The sequence below is a fragment of the Rhyacophila brunnea genome, unplaced genomic scaffold, assembly GCF_057557595.1.
Source record: "Rhyacophila brunnea isolate RB1 unplaced genomic scaffold, BYU_Rbru_1.0 scaffold_8, whole genome shotgun sequence".
NCBI classification, from domain to species: Eukaryota; Metazoa; Arthropoda; class Insecta; order Trichoptera; family Rhyacophilidae; genus Rhyacophila; species Rhyacophila brunnea.
The window spans coordinates 10,055,805-10,076,876 of NW_028233350.1; the positions used below are offsets into that span (position 1 = coordinate 10,055,805).

Below are 21,072 nucleotides of genomic sequence, written 5' to 3' on the forward strand. Positions count from 1 at the left end.
CCTATATAGTTTTTATTAAAGAGAGAAATAAATTAAAGTATTCAATTATCCATTCAATGGAACGCCTAATACAAAAAGCTATCATTTTATTCCGCACCCTCTTCTCTATAATCCAAAAACACAAAATTAAAAACGGTTTACGTTTACACAGAGCCAGACACCTGTCTCTTTTTCATATTGCAGCCTGATTGTCAAAATAACAGACAGTTTAGTAAGGTTTTAAAACACCGGGCGGTCAAAAAAAACCACACCGATTTCTCCGGTAAATGACTGCCTACAGAGTGGGTCAGCAGAATTGATGCATTGCTGTTTTGTGTGAAATTTCGTATGAATAAAACAACGATTTCATGATGTCTGGGAAGAAAATAATATACCTACACTGCAGAACGCTACATTTTATATAATATATTATGTCAATCTCAGCCTCGTTCATAATATTTTGTTATATACAATAATTGTTTATGAAGTTTTTTTGGTGTCATTATTTATTATGATAAAATTGTTAAATGTCAAATTTGTTGACAAAAATCATCCCATAAATGTTGAGTAAGACATTCTTCTATGAAGATTGAGTACTCGTATCCTAAGTAAATCAGAAAAGAGGAACCATCGTAACGATTACTGCAAATCGTTTTACATTACAGATTCATTTGTAACGATATTTAAATATTAATTGGGCATATAAGTAGGTACCTATTTGCCAGGCCACCTTGCATTAGTGATTCCTACAATCTCAAAAATGTTTTTTTAAACATTGAACAATTAAATTACCTATGTACAAAATACAAATTCTAGTAGATAAGTGCCTAAAAAGGGATGAAAAAGGCCACCATTTTAGTTTGATTTACAAACAGTATTAGTGATTACGTAATGCATAGAAAGGTTTTTTTTTCAATTGTTACAAATTTTATTATTCTACCACACTTATACTAAAATCGTTTTGGAATCACTATAAAACGTTGTACCTAATACCTTATATGCTTTCCTCTAGGTAAACTATATGCCCTTTGGTTGGTAGTTAGTGACATTAAAAAAGACCGTGCTTCTATACGTTTATAAAATTAGAATATTAATTAATTTATGTACTTATATTAAATAATCTCTATGTATAATATATAATGGTATGAAAACTATTCACAAGGCGTATCTCGCGATATTAAAAAAACTTTAATATATAGAGTGGCTATAAAATATTATGAATTTAAAAAAAATGATTCAATCATTTTGATAATCACCAAAATCCACATTCGTGAGTCGCATCTATTATGTATGTCTTTTCAAAGTAAATCAACCCCTACTGCTTGATGTATTATCATAAATCTTACATGTCAACAGACGAGACATTTTTGATACACTTATTATTTGCCGATAAGGAAAAAATGTCTGGCGGCAGGTGAAAGAACCCTTATGCCCGACCACCCTTGTGTGACACGCGAAAGATGGACTATCTAAAGAATTAGTAATATATTATAATTACTATTAAAAGCAATATTTTTTAATATGTTATATTATTACACTTGACTGGTAAATTGGAATCAAAATGGTGCAGTAGGTACATATTGGAGATTATTAATTATCAGTTTTTTTTATAATGGTTTTTAGTCATTTTATCAACCATTTGAGCTCATGCTGTTGAAAGTAAATAACTACTTTGGATTTTGCGATCTTTATTGAGATTGTTAATAGTAAAATTAGAATCAACTAGGAACTCAACACACCACACTACAGGCCCGTCCCAAGAGATTCAGCTGCCCCCGTGTAGAAATTCTAATAACTTCATCACGCATAATCGATAAGAATAACACAATTAGTAAATCGAAAGAATCATTCATCAGTACCTACTAATTATTTTTCCGATATTTCAAAAAAGTTGTTTTCATTTCAGATTTTTTTTTATTATTTAAATAATATAAAGATATAGGTACGTCAGTATTGATGTATGACTCAATACCTATACCTATTTTTCTGATTTTTTTAAAATTGTAATAAAAATAACTCTCTTGAGAGCAGTGGTCAGCTAATTTAAAAATTCACAAATTTAATAAACTATTCGTCGCCGTCATTTTGGTATGTACTTACCTAATGCGAATTTCATAAATATGTAGGTGCGGGCCTGCCGTAGTACATGTCATTTACAATTCTGGTCTAGGTTATTCCTTTCCTATATGGTCCCACCGCATCTTTCACATACCTACTCGTTTCGTTTGTTACGTCTCAGTATACCAATGTGAAGATGTTATAAGTATTTGAAGTATCTTAATGAGGAGTTAATAAACGTGGCAGCAGAAGTAGAGTTTTGTTGAACGAGCAAGAGCTGAGAATTTGTCATCCCAAAATGATTACCTATGATAAAAATTAATGTTTTATCATAAAAAAATGCCTGCCGCGTAAATCGTAAAAAAATGTATTTATGTAAGTAAAACGAACCCTTATGTAAAAAATTATCAATTTATTGTTTAGTCTATTTTTTAGTCTATTTTTCCTTCATAATTACGTACTTATATACTATTAATTATGAACAATTCTATGATTTTTATACTAAAAAATCAGGGATATTTTTTCAGTTTTAGCTGAAAGCTTTTTATTAGTTGTTTAAGCCGTATTATTTAATTCTGTTAATGATAACATGATATCATCGAACTAAGTAAGTATTTATCTATAAATAAATTGGTAGTGTTCATAAACAAATAAGTTGTTTTTTACGTAAGGGTCGAATTTTTCGTTATTCCCCGGGCACTAAAATACCTTGCTACTCTCCTGAATATTTGGCAGAACTACGAGTGTTTAGAAAACCTAAGAATCTGCGAGAAGAATGCCATCGATAACGATTCTAAAGTTTCCACGTGATCATTTCATAGAAAGCGTACATGAACATATACGTTGATTTATTATTAAAACACAAACATCATTGTTATTAAAGACACAAAAAACCAAAAAATATATATTTTACTGCTTACTACAAAGATTTAATACATACGTATTCATTTAACAAAAGTATTTTTATATTTATTGGTTAATATTCTTTACACATTTAATGAGTCCAAATTATAAGCTTCCGAAACATTGCAATAAATTATTCATTACGAAGTTGTCATGAAGCGTTGATTTTATTAAAACTTTCTCAATCTTTTTTTTTCTACCATCACTCGACAAAATTACAGTCGGTACATATATAGACACTTAACCGAATATTATTGCTGTCCATCATAAATTAAACTACACACTAACGATTATTTTTTAATTAACAATATTTAATATGGTATTTTACTCCATAAACGTAGTATGGCTTAAAAATAATATGATTCAGTAGGAAAACATTACAAATAAGTACCATGCCACATGGGTGATTTTTTTATGCAGATCACCCAATCGTTTTGTTAGAAGATTTAAAAGAGGCTATGAAATAGTTCAAGCCGGTCATCAAATTTTAAAAGCATGCCTAAATCTTGAAAAGATGCGTATTAATCACACATTTACATTACAAAATCCTTGCAAATAGCATCAAAGTGGGCCCTAACATAACCATTCAAACAATATTATACTAAGTATGTACTAATAATTGTATACAAAAAATCAACCACAAATATTATTACGTATCATTACGCTCATCCTATATTATGATATTAATATTGGTTAGATAAAGAATGTTTGAATGAAGAATGATATTATTTATTTAATTTTTATCATGGGGGGTTCAAAATTAGTCTCCATACCTACCCCTAAACTCCCCACTATCCGTGTACCGATAGGCGTATCATATTGCATAAGGCAGGCAATAGTATAAAGATAGATAGACTATAGAAATCCTACAGCCCTACAAGTAGCGGTCATGTATAAATTTGACACGTTGTTCTTGGAAGTATACTTTTTTAGGGTGAATCCGACTGATGTCAAACGAAAAATCACCACAATCTATTAAAAAAAAAACACCTATTAGTAGGCTTGAACTTATCAACTTTTTATGTGAAATCGATTACTTAGTACTTAGCTTTATCGACATGCTCAAAATTGCGAAGATTACTCCTGTTTTACTATGTTTATATTGGTAGGGGACGACGCTGCAATTGGTCACACAAAACGTCTTTATTCATCGGTGTAAGTGCAACTCTACCAATAATTTATATTATATCATAGGTATAGCAGACGATTAAAAAACGGTGTGTGTACTTATGTACGCGCGTTAGAAGTTATACTTCTTTAAACAAAACAAAAAATAACAAAATAAAATATTATTGCAGAATGTACCTACTTTGGAAGAAAAAAATCTCAAAGCCAGTGTTTGAAAAATTTAGCAAACCGCTATTTCGACCATATTTGCTTAAACAGATGACTGTACAACTATTTTCGTTAACAATAATAATTTATTACAAATCAAAAGAAAAAAATCCTATGCCCTATTTAATGATTTAACTGAAACGTGATATTGGTTTTTATGATGAAACTTAATAATTATTATTGTCTTCAATTATTATTAACCGCTAATAAAAAAAATTACGTGGGATATACGACAAATATTATCCTTAAGTGTAAAAATATGTATTTTTGTGTATGAAGTGTCTAAATATTATAAATTTACAACATAACATTGTTTGAATTATTTACCAACTCAACATTCACAAAATTTATTTATTTATTTATATATAATTTTACTCATAAATAAAAGTTGCAACATTCAGTCCTTACCCAACCAGCTCAAGCCACAGCCGTCAATATCACAGCTGAAAATTACAAACCGCCAGAATTTAGAACACCCGAACGTTGCCGCGCAAAATAAATTATGTTGCATCGGCGGGCAAAACTTCCGTCCCACGCCAAATAAATGCGTTACATTTGCGCGCGCAACGTCGTCCCACGCTAAAAAATACACTCTGATCTGTTTTTCCAAACGCGCCTAAAGAAGTAGGTATAACTTCAAAAATTCGCCCTGTTGGTAACCAACCTCTAATAGGGAATGACATGAGAAACTACCTACGTAGTGTTACATAACCTATAATAATATGTCAATTTTATGTCATAAGTCATAAGATTGATAAAAATCCGCTAAACTGTGATAGCAAAAGCATGCTCATCAAAGCTTCCATTGCACGCATCAGAAAGTGCATCTTGGCTGAACAATCGCATCAAAAATGCAACGACAATTTGTCAAAACGCAGTGTCGAGTTTTTGCGCGAGCAAGCACCGCGATCACGAAAATGACATCGCGCCATACATAATGGATTAGGCTATTAAATTGTGAGAAGGAAAATATCATATGAGATCGTTAATAATGCTGATTTATTGTCAGTGGTGTGGAAAATCTTTTCGTAGATAGTGTACGTAATAAGTGATACAAATATTTTTTTTCAAAAGTATATATTTTTAAGATAGGTTCAGGTAAGATTAGATTAAAAAATAGGATCTTTTAACAAACCGTCACTGTAGGATTAGTTTGTCGAATAGACCAAATGTCAAATTTTCAGGGGACGAAAAACAAATTTGATTATTTATAGGTATGTAATTACATGAATGTATTTAAATTGTTGTTTTTACAGCATATGAATGCTGTTTTCATTACAAAGCAATTTAAAGAAAAGGATGGTTCTGGTCCATTTAGATACAAAAAATCATTCTGCATTAAAAGGTCGATTTCGACAAAAATCGGATATTCGACAAACCAATCTATAGCGACGAAACTATAACATTATTTTAATTAATTTATTATCACATTTATATTATTTAAAACATTCGCACGGCTCTTAGAGCAGCGTTAATATTCAGATTCAGCTACCTCAGATGTTTCATACACATGTTACATAATCTATTGACTAATGATATTGCCGTAGGTACCTATGCAATGAAGTTTTAAAGAGAATTAAAATAATATGCAGTAACAGTCCAATAAATAAATACATTACAAATACAAATAATGTTAATACTTTCGACCGAAGGTACTTGATGGAATTTGAATTTAAATTCTAATGGATAAACTTACTATATTACTTACATGGAATAGTACAGAGCTTGAATCCATTAGAATACAAATACTGTATTTTTGAAACAAAATAAAACATGATAATATTTTATATCCTAACATTAATTATGAATTGGAAATTTTAAAAAATCATTCAAGATAAAATAGAATTATTTATTAATTGGAAAATTTCTTTGATGGAAATATTTGATAGCTATATTAATGTATTAAACAATATTTAAATATTAGTATATAGGTACATTAAAATGTTTGTTTTTGGAATATATTCTTAATTAATGGACATTTAACGGAATTCATATAAAATGTTGGTCGATGGACGCCACTGCGCGTATGAGTAAGATGGTGAACATTCTGCCACGTAAGATATGTGCATTCAACTTGCGATTGTCGGTAATTGATATAATCAAGTTTCAGGCTTTATCAACACCAAATCAATAAAATATTTCAAAAATGAAGTTGACGTATTATATAAGAATATAGTCACTTATGAACAACATTCCAAAAATCAAAAATTACTACGCCCTTGATTCTTTAAAACATTTTTTTTTTAAATTGAGTTACATAATGTATTAAATATACTCTAATTATAATAAGATGGATTATATAAACTAGTCTTAGAAATTACATAACCTAGTAGGTACTACAGTATATCTTGTCGGTAACAGAACCAACAAAAAATTGTTTTGGTATCTTTTAACTAAATGTATTCCTGAATAATGTTTCTGACTAACACACGGTGAACATGACAAATTACAGATTTAATGCGTTCACAACATGACATAGAAACATATTGTGTAGGCATGTATATAATATGTAGATAAAGATATTATTTTTTATGTTTATATTAATTTATAAATAATTACAAGATAAAAAGAACTTTTTATATACAACGTTTTTAAATTTTCTGTTGAATCATATAAACTTGAATTGACTAGCTTAAACGATTAAAAAAATTTGTACTTGATAGAAATACTGAATAATGAAATGTCATTTCATATTGATTTCCATAGTAACGCACGTATATTATATTATTTAATAATTTAGTTGCAAGGACCCCCTAGCAACCAATAATGGTGTCGAAATAACTTTTCATACAAAACAGAATTAACTGAAAATGAATTCAATTCTACTTAAAGATGGCTAAAGGTATTTAAAAAATGCATTGACATCGTGTTTTGATAAATTATAAAAGTTTCAAATATCTAGCTAGCCGGGAAGTTAGTTAAAAATCGATTGCAAGATTTGTACCGGACAAACAACCACCGGACAAATAAGATTACGACCTAAGAAAAACGTTGTAAAATGAGTCAAAAATATGTCAAATAACCATTTACCTGGCATGTGGATGTAAATAAATAATTAAAATACAATTTTTAATAATAGGTACATTTTTATAATAACCGTAAAGGCAGATAAATATTATCTATTCTTAAGTGGTATATTTTTTTAAATTACTATATAAATAGCTTATCAATTATTTTCCCATGATAGGTGGGTATATTTTGATATCTTGAATATACAAGAATATCATTTTCAACATTATTTATTAAATTATATTTGTTAGGTTAAGTTTTAAGCCGTATTGTAGAGCGTAGGTCTTCGTTTTAAAAATAAAAAAAACATATATAAGTTCCTTGTTTCCTGAATATTGTTATAATAATATTTTCTTGATAGTCCCTTGTAGGTAGCATTATACTTACATATTATACTAATCGCCGATTAAAAACGCATGACGAGAGTGGTCTCATAATATTATAAATTGACATAAGTTGACTTGTCGACATGTGACATTAGCTTTGACTATGTTTGCAAAGATAACGTTGGTATTTACCTAATTACTGATATTTATAAGATATGTATTGATTGTCTACGTTTGAGAAACTTAATCATAAATTAATTTTATATTATAATGATGCTTTCCAAAACTATTTTACAATATTAAGATATCACAAATAAGGCAAACGGTATATTATAAATTATAACAAAACGTGAAACAGGCCACCATTTTTATATACCTAATATTAATTTTTCTATTGCCAACATTTTATATTAAATTAATTCCCTGGACAGGTAAAATTATTTATTTTGACACTTATGTACATAACTATTTATAAATTATAATATTAGACAATAATATATTTTTGCTTTATAACCCGAATGGCTATTTGACTATTGTAAAAACGATCAGTTTATTACATTATAATTTATTTTATATGATGTCTCTTTAAGGCTTCTTTCGTCTGTAAAAGCTTGTCTTTCGCGCTCCAAGTGCGTGTATGAAAATAAACTGCCGTGCGCTCAGAACAAAATTACCTCACTTTTTCTACTCACGCACATTACGATGCCTCGAATTCCTCTGATATAATTTCTTGTCGCGATATGTGACGATACTATGAATTGAAAGCAATACCAAAGAAAGTTTTCAACAGAGCTTTTATGCTGCGATGATCGGTTTTGATTACCTATCTGGGTAATACTGTGGCTTTTTAATGTTTGCAGACTTTTGAACGATTGTCGTTATGAACGTGTCTTATAATATATGTATTGTATACCCAATACATTTAAATATTATGATTTAATAAAGGTAGATCATTTTTACTATCACATAATATAATATGGTTAAGGCACTTTGGCATTTCTTTGCTATATCCATGCTATAAGCACCTACATGAATTAATTATATATTCGACATAAACACGGCCTCCAAACCAAACCCGCCCCGCACCACACTCGGTCTTAGTCGAGCGAATCGCGAGGCACTACGTTTGATGTAAAGCATCTGTACCGTTGTTTACGCTAGGTAATGTCCCAGGAGCAGTTACCCGAGACAGAGGTCAACACACTCTCAAGTGAGATTTGACTGAGTTTACTGATTTTACTCTAATGCAAAGTGCCGGGGAGAGAAAAGGCACAAGTAAATTAACAAAAAATAAAATAATTTATTAACAATAACAAAAAAACGAAGCTAATAATATGGACAGCAAAAATGATGTAAAGAGATCTTCACGCCTGCAGTAAGATGCCGCAATTTTTTAAAATACAAGATAATTGGCCTTTGTGGCATCCAGATCGGATGGTCCGATGAGTCCAACAGCTGGTTGGACCCACTCAAGTAACTATTACCTCTCGGAGCACATTCTCGGATATTCCCAGAGGATGTGGTTTGCATCCTATTTTTCTCCGCCACATGGACATGTCAGTCGGGTAACAAGTCCAAGCTCAAATAGCTTGGCAGTGAACCCACCGTGGACTGTCAAAAATTGACCGGTGTAATGATCTGGAGTCAAAGCAGTTATCTCCATTTGCCATTTCCGGAAAGAACAAATATGTGTACCAGCCTTTGGTAGATTCACCTATAATATTCTTATCTGCACTTATTGCAAACAAAAATCACCCACCCCAGATCCGCCTAGAACCACAAACGAAGGAATATTAGTTTTGTTTTTTTGTAGACTAACATAACCTGGTCTACCCGTTCTTCAAGCCAACTGGATTCTAGTATCCTGGAACGCAGCTAAATACCTACCATCACAGGATGTATGTGATGAAGCTCAGGGATACTTGCATGACCTGAATAGACATAAAAAAACTTACAAGCGACATTCTTAGAGGCGCTGTTTAATGTCCAAATGCTCCAACTGAGGATCGGACAATATGGTCAAAGACGAATGATACTAGAACATTTTTCTCATAAGTAAAATATGTATTAACAAGTCTTGGTGATTTTTAAATGAATATACACAGACTGATTTTGAGGCCGTAAACTATACAAAATTAACAATTTCACGTCCATCTAATTGACTTTTGATGATGTAAAAGGTAGGTATATAATATAAGTAATTTCTTCATTGATTTGCTGTCTTTTAGCAACACATGAACTATCTAGTGTATACTCTTAGAAGACGTTACTAAATTTAACATTGTTGAATGATAGTTGAGCGTTTTTTTCTGTAAAATTTAAATAGATTTTATTAATAAAATAAAAATATCAATTTACACTTAATACGCATCTTACCTATATCGGTAGATTGCGATAAATTTTATAACCTGTGTGAACTGTGTGAACTGTTTGGTGACCCCTATTAAATTTCCTGACGAATCGGTTGCGTCATTTGCGTCAAAGAAAATCACCGCTGTAGGTACCCACTTTCTCTTTAGTAAATATTACAGACTTAGCTGAAATTTTTACTAGTTAGGTACCTATTTACGTATTTATAAATATTCTGTTAAGTTTTTAGACACGCAAAGTAACAAAAACACTAGTTTTATTAAGAAAAAATATGTAAGAATTGTTGAATTAATGAACAACATAATCTTCCAAAGGAAGTACAAATGTGATTCGTCATAATCAAAAACACATTTGAACTTTATATCAGATGCTTGCTTCTCGTGAATTTCATACCTAGCTACATACTTTAATCAAAATCTGACCCGAGTTAATATTCAAAAACGAACCAACAACGATTCGTTTACACAAGAATATGCTGATTAATTTGATCATTATGCACGTAGTACAATAAGCCAAGACGTCAGAGCTTTGTTTTCCTCGGGCGGTACTTAAGGCTTTTTGACAATGGTGGACTATGGTTACAGTAGCGAGATAGTGTCGACCTCATGCGGTGCAAAAATGAACTATTGTTTGACATTCGGACGTTGGGAGATGTTGGCAAGAGATTAGGGCCTAACTTCACGCCGCGTGGCGAGCTTTTTGATTGACATTATGGCGCTTGTGTATGTGTAACAAACGCGAGCTTTTTACCCCGCTGGGTCCTGAATAAAAATGAAAACGTAAATGACAGACGCATAAAAGATTACTGGTGATGTTTGAATTATTTGAATACAAGAATTTTGATATGGGTTTTTTAGTGATGTTCAAGATGATATTTCGACCGAGCCCCTTGATAAATTTGGTAAAATTCCCATAAACAAATCTTAGTTATCGGAAAATTCATACTAGGCTATCCGCTATATTAGGTATCTAATTAATTACTATCATTTACCTATCATTATCATCATCATCATCTCAATAACTCTCGATCTACAGACTGTCGAAACTTTATCCTGGTTACGTGGAACGTAGTATTTATTGAATTGTAAAGAAAGTCTCGTGCGATAATAATGATTATTATATTAAACTTGCATCAAAAATATATATCGTGGAAATAACAAAACGCAATATATGCTGCAATTTGTTCAAAATGATAAGTAAATTACAAACTCCAACTGAATATATTTTATTATAAATTATATTATTTATTATTAAAATTAGAGGTAGGTAGGTAGGTATAATGCACAAATTGATAAAAGTATAATTTAAAATAATGCTTTACCAAACGCCCAGGATGACCGAGCGATTACAACGTCGGCTTATAATGTCAGTGGTCTCGGGTCTATCAAAATTCCCATGCCGTTTTTGCAATGTGTGTTTGGACCTTAATAGGTTGAGCAAGTTTAGTGATTAACATCCATTTCTCGTAAAAAAAATAAAATACTCTACCCTACTCTATATGGTTTTCTTAGGATCGAACGTAGTATAAAAAAAACCTAACCGCGGACATCTGATGTCTGATTTGATCTTTCCTCTCAATTTCGAATGACTTTGTTTACAATAATGATCTTTTATGGTATCTATTAGTATTTTTAGAAATGCTTATTTATAATAAGAGAAAATATATGACATAATACATATTACTGATACAATGTATCTAATTTTTGACATATTACAATCTACAGATTGTAAATACAAAACTTGTAAAGATACACAAAATTATGTCCTTATATGGACCTTTTAATTTCATCCTAAAAGTCTCTTTTTGGATGTAATTTTGGATAATGTTTTCATCACTACAATAACAGTAGGTACTGCCCTGCTAAGGAAAAATACATTATTTTTGGTTTTTGTGAAATGAGAATCCAAGTTTAAAACAACCTTTTAGAGATTATGACAAAAACAATCCAATAATTATACATATCATGTAAGATAAACGGTAGTTTAAAACTTGGGTTTTCATTTCGCTAAAATAAAATAAATATGTATTTTAACTTAGCAGGGCAAAGTAGATAGATAGGTGTATATTTGTACCAAGGAAATTAAGAAAAAAAATACAATAAATTTAGTTTTATTGTAATAATATACATAATTATCAGTATAGAAGGTAGGTACCACAAAAATAAATGATAATATCGAACTGAAAAATCGGAAAAATTTGAGTTTAGTATATTTTGAAATGTCATTTTCATTAATAATTTATCGTAGACTTCTGGAAATAGTAGGAATACAAAAAGCATGTTTAATGAAATAACTGGTTACAACTAGATACTATATATTTTTTCAATATGTTAAACTTATTTGCAAGCCTATCAACAGATAGGTAGCAATTAAATTTTAAATAAAAAATATTCTCTTTACGAATCTTATAAAGTACTTACCCGATAGAAAATATTATCTAATTAATCTTTTAAAAATCGTTAAATCACGATTTCACTCGAAATACTATTTATTTTTTAGTCCATCACTATTTTATAATGGCATTCATAATTAAATCAATCATTTAAATTACCACAATGAAAAAAAGCATAACTTTCTATGAATTTTATTAGGTCTTGTAGGTATTTAAGTAAGTATTTTTTAATAAAATGTATCAATTCTTTATATATTTTTGATGGAACTACTATGAAAATTTATAATTTGATTATCCAATTAGGTATACCTAAGTATTAAAATATATCCGAATTATGAATTCGACTAGTAAATAATGGATATTATTTTTAATATATTACCAATTCTTTGCATGAAGCTTTGTTAGAGATGTACCTACTATGTATAGTGGTGGTTTCCATTTTAACGTATGACATCTAGAGAGTAGGTATCGTACAATAAAATTTAGATAAGTATAGTGAATACCCTTAAACTTTCCCATCAAATACAAATAAATATAAGACAATCAGCAAAATGTAGGTACCTAGGTACTTACAACTATCGATATGTTTACGCAAATTCACTACAACAAAGCTAAATTTGTTAAAGTTAGGTACGTATATAAAAAAATATCAAATATAATATATAAAGGTAAAGAGTTGATAGTTATTTTAAGTAAAAGTTATTGTCGGGCATAAATCAGTCATATATTTATCTTAAGCCGCCTCAGTATAATATTATATTTTCATAAACAATTATTAGGTACATAATGAAGCATCAACCCAATATAGTTTTACCTAACCTAAGGTCTAAAGAGATTTTCAGGGGAACTCTTGCATATATTATTTATATATGCATTTATATATATTATAACATATATTTTTCTGGTATCAATTTTTTTAGGTAAAATGAACAATTCACAGTGGTGAGAATAGGTGTTTTAGCACCCGAGGCAGAAAAAAATGCATCTCTCAAGAAAACTCGTGGCATCTCTCATGCAATGATCTTGATTCATTCAAATATATTTTGTAGGCATGTAAAAAAGTTAACTCCGATTAACAAATAATTTAGAAATACCTAAATAAAGATGGATTTGTAAAATGTAATAAAATAAAGACATGCACAAATATACCCACATACTTATATACCTACCTATAGGTATTAAGGATTTTTCTTGATCCTTGCCTAATTATTGAAGATAATGGTATTTTATGAGCAGTTCCTATTTAGTATACCTACGATTCTCATTCAGGTGTTCCTAGACTATACGAAAAAGATCATGCTGCAATGTCTATTAAAATGTTTCATTGCTGAATTTTTCTCTTTCTCTTTTATCATGCGACAACTAATTATGAGCCATATCTACCCCTACCTCCTGCACGTGATATGCCGTTTGTTTGTATGAGACAAATTGTTTTAGGTCTACATCTCCATGTATGTATCTACCTATTGGTAGACCTGGCAGCGCAGAAAACTCTGAGCATATGCCTTCAGCACCATATTTCAAGAACATTAATACTTTTAAATCCACTACTTGTATGTTGCATATTTTATTCTGCTGCATGAAGAACAGGCGTCTTGATTTTAGTTATCAATAGGGTGCTTCTGACTTTCCATATCTTTTCCAGCTGCGACATTGCAGTCTTAGCTGTTGCGTTTCATATTCTTATTGGTATGTCCCACTAAATCCCAGTTACATAAAATCACCAAATTTAATTTCACCTCTATAGATGGAGGCCAGTGGCGAAGGGTGGAGGTAGGCTGTTAAGATCCGGCATAAAAAATGCACATTCATACGTATTTTTTTTCATTAAAATATGACTACAATTTAAAGATGGTGTTGGTTAGTTTTTAAAATCACTGCTGACCAGTTAATTACTAGTTAATTACCACATTTAATTATTATGCTAATAGTATCTAATGGCCATCTAATGGCAACGCGCCAGTCGCGTTGTCAGCGTTAAATTAATTTTAAACCATGGTAAAACTAAGCCATACCTAATAGATAATAGTCAAAAAATACTCGTCTATCAATAAAAAATCTAATATTATGCAATTATTTCATACATAACTTTGGATATTTTATAGATAGAATGATATTATTATCTATTATAGTTTGGCGAAGGCAGGGCATAATAAACTTTAAAAAAGTGAGCCTACAATATGTGTAAAAGGTATTACTTATGTATTTTTAATCCAATCAAAACAATTAACTATAAATTTAATGAAAAAGTGTGTACAATTTTGTCGTATCGCCCAAATTATACCAAAACTATTATGGTTTGGTTTGGGTAAGGTTTAATTGATTTTAAAAAACTAACCTTCTGTAAATTGTAGTCTTAGTTCGATAAAAACAAATACCTACGTATGATTAACAAAGTTTAATGTGCAATAATTATGGTGGATCTTACCAGCCTACCTCCACCCTTCGCTACTGATGGAGGCACATTGTTTATAATAAGCATTTTTGGTAAATTATCGTGATTTTAATCTTAATTTTATTGGTATTGGACAATTAATCACGAGCAACTAAAAATACTGACGAGAGAGCATTTTATTTTTCTTCTTCCCTTAATTAAGAATAACGGGCCCTGGGCCTTGGGTTTCCTTTTAATTTACCTTACCATACAATATAACAGACAATTCGGTACCTAACAACATCCAATATCCATTGTCTGTCCTAACATTCTTGAAGTTATCTATTTTTTATTTTTACTATGTACCTAATTACCTACTTGCTTACTGACATCCCTACCTACTCACGCAAATAGCTACATGTGATTATAATACCTACCTACCTAAAATATACATATATATTTATATAGGTATATAGACACATATTAAAGAAAATAAATCTTTAATACATATTTATATTTATTCATTTTCGTTTTTCATAAAATGCTAATTCTATGTGCAAAAGGAACACCTATATGAAATATGCTTTTCCAAAATGATACATAGGTAATTCAAATCCTGACAAGTACCTACCTAACTACCTACATAGGATAATAATTAATGCAACCGTAGGATACCAAACTTTAAAATAGCTATCTTGGGGATTTTAAATTAGTAATTCGTAAATAATACCTATAGGTAGGTATTATTTTCACTGGAATGCAACAAAATTTTCAAGATGGCGTCCGGAAAATCATTTTTTAACCTTTTAAAATGAAAATATACTTATTTGCAACCCAACCACATATTTTCATAGAGTGAACAATAAATTATAGGAAATAATATTAACCAATGTGAGAAAATATCCGATGATAGGTAGGTATTCACAATTACCTAATTAAATCAATAAAAAAAATTAATTACCTACCTATACCTATCGATCAGCATAATAACCTACGTAGAATATCTATTATTAATTAGATATTTAAATAGGTAGCTAGGTAGTTATTTATAATTTGTATCATTCCTTAGGTATGTAGGAATATTTACTAAATAAAACAGTTCAACTATGACCTATGTTATGTAGGTGGGTTACTTCAATAAATAGACATCAACTTAGGTAGGTGGCGAAAAGAAATGTTTTAATTTTTAATTTTATCCAAGTTTAATGTTTATCAGACAGTCATAAAATATAGTTAGACAATTTTCATATACTATCATACTATTAGGCCTAAATCATAATAATTTTAGTCGTAGACCGAATTGCCGCTCGGCACTTATTGTTATTGTCTTCTACCTGTTCTTACCTATAATACATTTCTAACATATATAGGTACCTACTAGATAGGTATGTATTGTTATTTTGGTACTAGTCGGTTATCCTGTATACCTATAGCAGCAAACACATTTTGAAAATAGCCGATATACTGGACTATTTGTTAGTTTGGGTTGGTTTAAGTTAGGTTAGGTTATCCAAACAAATAATCCAGTAGGTATATTGGGTATTTTCAAAATATGTTTGCCGCTGTATCCAGGATAACCGACTAGTACTATTATTTTTTGTATTGTTTACCTTCTCTAAACGTACAGTTGGTAATTTGGTATCTACTAATTCCATTCCTAACTTTTAACACATTGACTGCTGACTAGAAAATTACTGTTTAATTACTAAATTTAAATAGCATGCTAATTATATCGAATGACCACCTAATCGTTACGCGCTGGGCGCGTATTTAGCGTCCAATGTATTTAGAAGGTGTAGAAAATAATAATATACATAATTAAGTATTTACCTGACGGCGATAGTGTCATTCCACTGGGCGGAGCAGGTGCAGCAGCTCCGGGCTCCATTTTCCAGGGGGCGCAGCAGGAAGCGGGAGAAAACTCGCTAACTGCGCCGATGTTCGACGATATTAACATGTTACGTGGAAGCCTTTCCACTTGGCACTTTCCACCCTCGATACGTCGCTGGTAAGGGTTCTTTTGAACCAAACAAACTATTCAGTCTTCACATCAACAAACATCGTAGTGGCTTTTTTTAGTCCAGTCCAGTCATTGATTTAATATGTAGGTATTATAATATCAATATTTGTTAGATTTTTTCAATACTAATTAAGTATCCACCACAGTGTATTTTAGTCATTTTATGATAAACGAAAAATGTATAAATTGTATCTATACCTACTTAATATATTTTGTTTCACTGTCAGAAAGTATTCGTATGATATATAGGTATGTACCGAATTAATTATCATTAAAGATATTTAGAAAAGTCCTGTTTTTTTATTAATGTTTTAATCACTCCACGAAACCAATAAACATGTTGTTTAAATAAAAATCTTTAAATTCACACGTCGATAGTTCATTTTCACAAATTAATTAAATCAATATTAGCAGAAAGTATATGGGTATCCACTCTTCATGAAATTGTACAGTAGTTATATAATTTAATTTTTTTTATCAAGTTTACTCAGTTGCTTGTTGGCAAAAATTATTTTTTAAGTAAACACTAAGTTATTTTTCGATAGCTGTCAAATTATAAAATTTGCTTATTTTTTGTTTGTTCTTAGGCAGTGTGCGCACATTGATTTCACAGCTGTTTTAATGTCAATAATTTATCACTTTTGTACACACTATTATAAAAGTTTTTGCACTCATTTCCGGCAGAATTTCAATCACTTAGGTATCTTGGCACCTAATCATAAAAGTCGTTGAATAATAATTAGGTATAGTTATCAGTACTTTCAGTAGAAGTAAAGGTTTTTATCACTTGTTTGACAGATGCACAATTTAATATTTTATAACAGTTTATTTACAATTATTGCTTTCATATAGATATATAGATACTTATTTAAATAATCACTGGTTGATTAATTTGATTTAATGTCAAAGTTTGTTAGCGAATTACGCGGTAAGTGCGATTGTTAAAATGATTTTTATGTAAACGTAATCGATGATTCGAGAGCCCGATCGTGTTATGTTTCGCGTCCACTTCCTGGTCTGCCTCAGTGGCCAAGTGATACTCGAACCTGAGTCTTTGGACGCACAGCCTCCGACCGGGCCTGCCCGCGTGCAAACTCATCAATCACCAACACCCATCTCCTTCGAATCTGATACCACCACCATAAGAGAAAACGGGACAAACATAACAGAAGCTCACCTTTCATTTGAACAGAGGCAGGTAACTTGTATATTAAAAAACCCGTAACGCGATCTTTCCTCTCTCTTCTACTCGCTCCATACAAAGCAACGGTTTAATTCGATTTCAAAGTGCTACTTCTTTTACACAAACCACTTCAACTCTTCTTTTAGTATATTTTTATATATGATAAAAAGAGATGGATTTAACTATCTACGGAAAAAAGTATCGCGGGCGCTCTCGTTCGCACCCAGGTAAGCATCACACTTCTGAAAAGGACAGGTGCTTTACCAGCTGCGGGGTTCCGGTAGTAAGCACAGGTGATCTTTTATATTGAGCTTTGAAGCTTATCAAAATATTCACCTCTCTCTCTAGCGGCAATTTAAAAGCATGTATAGAAAGAGCACTGTATTTATTGATGTAGGTTAATAATGAATGTAAGAAGTAGTTAGCCTAACTTTGGTTGGCTCCTGAAGCGGTTTCGGTTATAGAAACCTAGCTCCGCTCACTTGACCGGCGATTCTATAATATCGAATACAAGTACCATGTCGGTAATCTAGGAGTCATTTGATATAAGAATCGATATGGTATTATTTCACGCGTTGGGAGCAGTCCTGGCACCTGGTAGCCGCAATGGGCCGACGCTGTTTATTGCCCTTGATACGAGGCATAGATAGTAATTTGTTTCTAATGCATTTTATATGGTAAGGAAAAAATAGTTTATGACGCACCATTAAATGTTTATCATGACGGCGTAATATTTTCGACTTAATAAATACCCGAGCTTATTTTTTGGTCAGTTGTAATGAGGCGTTATTTAGAATTGGCTGTAAATCAATAGATAAAGAAATCATTTCAACCCACTTAAGATTAGGTAGGTACAAGTTTACGACTTCAACTAGATTTGATCGCAGTAATTTTATTATTGCCGAGTATGATAGTATGATACATACCAGTGGCGAAGGGTGGAGATAGGCTGTTAAGATCCGCTATAAATAGTGCATATTAAACTTTGTTAGTCATTGAAATAAGACTATAATTTACAGATGGCGATGGATAGTTTTTAAAAATCAATTAAATATTGCAAAAACCAAGCCATAATAATAGTCAAAAAATACTAGTCTATCTGTAAAATATCTAAAATTATGCAATTAAATCATACCTAGGTATAAAACTTTTGATATTTTATAGATAGAATAATATTTTGTATCTGTTATAGTTTGGTCTGGCAGGGCTTAATGAATTAAAAAAAAATGAATCAACAATATGTGTAATAATAGTAGGTACCTATGTAAGTATCTATTCTTAATCCAACGAAAATAAATAAGTAGGTATGATTGAAAAAGTTTGCACAATTTTGTCGTATTGCCCAAAGTATACCAAAACTATTATGGTTTGGTTTAGGCAGGGCTTAATTGATTTTTATAAACTAACCAACACCATCTGTAAATTGTTGTCTTAGTTCAATAAAAACAAGTCGTATGATTAAGAAAGTTCAATGAGCACTATTTATGGCAGATCTTAACAGCATGGCCCCCACAAGGGTGGGGGTGATAGGGCTCTATCCTGGGGGCCCTGGCTTAGTGGGGCCCGGCCTAGCGAATTGACTAGCCAAGTGAGATAAAACACATTACAAAATTGCCCTAATTCACTTATACCATGATTAAAAATTTCAATTATGTGGTTATGGGATGCAATTTTTGATTATTGTTTGTCAATATTCGATATCTACATATTATTTCAAGTAAGTGTACTAGAAATACAAAAAAAAAGCTAAACATATCCTAATTTTTACCTCGAACACTATTTAGAATAAACAACTGTGATAGTCACACTGCCTTTAACTTTAGCAATAGGTAGGGAGGCTTTAAAAGATTCTAGCCTGGGGGCCCGCTTCAGGATGTGGGGGTCATGCTTAACAGCCAACCTCCACCCTTCGCTACTGATACCAACATACCTACTTAATATTCTTATCCAGAGTCTACACTGCATTTAGGTTTCTATATTTTTAAACTTTTGCTATTAAAAGTCAAATAATGAACAATTTTCATCGTTTTATTTGATGGATAAAGATATGATTCAAAGTTAAACGATCAGAACGTAGACACTTGCGGGATCTCGAATCTGATTACCGTTTTCCCTTATTTTGATGGATAGACCTTACCACAAATAGCAGGAGGTCGAGTTTGGTGTTTAGTGTAGGGACGGTTAACACTGAGGGATCTCATGCGGAGTAATGTGCGGGAGTGCACTACGCATAAATAACATACGTACATTGATGTGTGGACACATTCCTAGATTTACCATACTAGGTAGGTATAATGATTAAAAGGACTATGTACCTACACCCCAAACCCTATGAACTTATAAACTAAGTGCCTTAAAAAATACTTAATTGATGAATAGAAAAGTTTTTTTACACGAGGCCGGTTATTGTTCCTTTCTTAGTCAAAATAGGTATTAAAGTAAGGTAATTGATTTTATTATAAAATGTATAGGAAACTATAAGTAGGTATCATTAAGTTTCAACAATGTAAAAAAAAAATCATGATTGTTTGCTCACATACTACCTACCTACTGATAGGTATACCTACATATTTTTTATTTTTATTCTTTTGACAATGCCCGATCCTAATAGGATCATAATATGGGCTTAGTAGGGCGTAGGCCACAGAGTGGAGGTTTTTATTAACAGATATTTAGTTTTACAGGAAATGGATCTTGGCCACTTGCTAAACCTATTAAGTGCGCACACTCTGACTCAAAACATAAATTGAAAAACAATTTTTTTTCCGACCATGTCCAATCCTAATAGGATCATATGGGCCCCCACAGCGTAGAGGTTTGTATTAACAGATTTTGTTTTTTACGAGAAATGGATGTCAGCCACTTGCTCAACCTATTAGGTCCATACCCTGACTCGCACACAAATTGAAAAACAATATGTGTACTTGCCAGACCCAGGATTCGAACCTGAGACCCATTGCGTGATAGTCCAACGCTTATGCCGTTATATGTGTAGGTATTTGCCAGACCCAGGATTTGAACCCGGAATCCACGACATTACAACATATACCTATCTACATTTTTACGTGTGCTAAATACCTACTTACCTAAGTACCTACATTATGTCATCCCCTAATATATCAA

At 31.3% G+C, this 21,072-nt stretch overlaps 1 protein-coding gene across 2 annotated transcripts in view; it reads right to left on the minus strand.

Moving 5' to 3' along the window:
* LOC147063892 (paired box protein Pax-6-like) overlaps window positions 1-17,801 on the minus strand; it is a 106,682-nt gene extending 88,881 nt beyond the window's left edge. For both annotated transcript variants that reach the window (XM_085959020.1, XM_085959021.1), the window contains exon 1: window positions 16,577-17,801. In XM_085959020.1, coding sequence (XP_085815146.1) covers window positions 16,577-16,703 — 127 coding nt within the window. In that variant the 5' untranslated portion in view covers window positions 16,704-17,801. The remainder of the gene's footprint in view (window positions 1-16,576) is intronic.
* Between the last annotated feature and the right edge of the window lie 3,271 nt (window positions 17,802-21,072).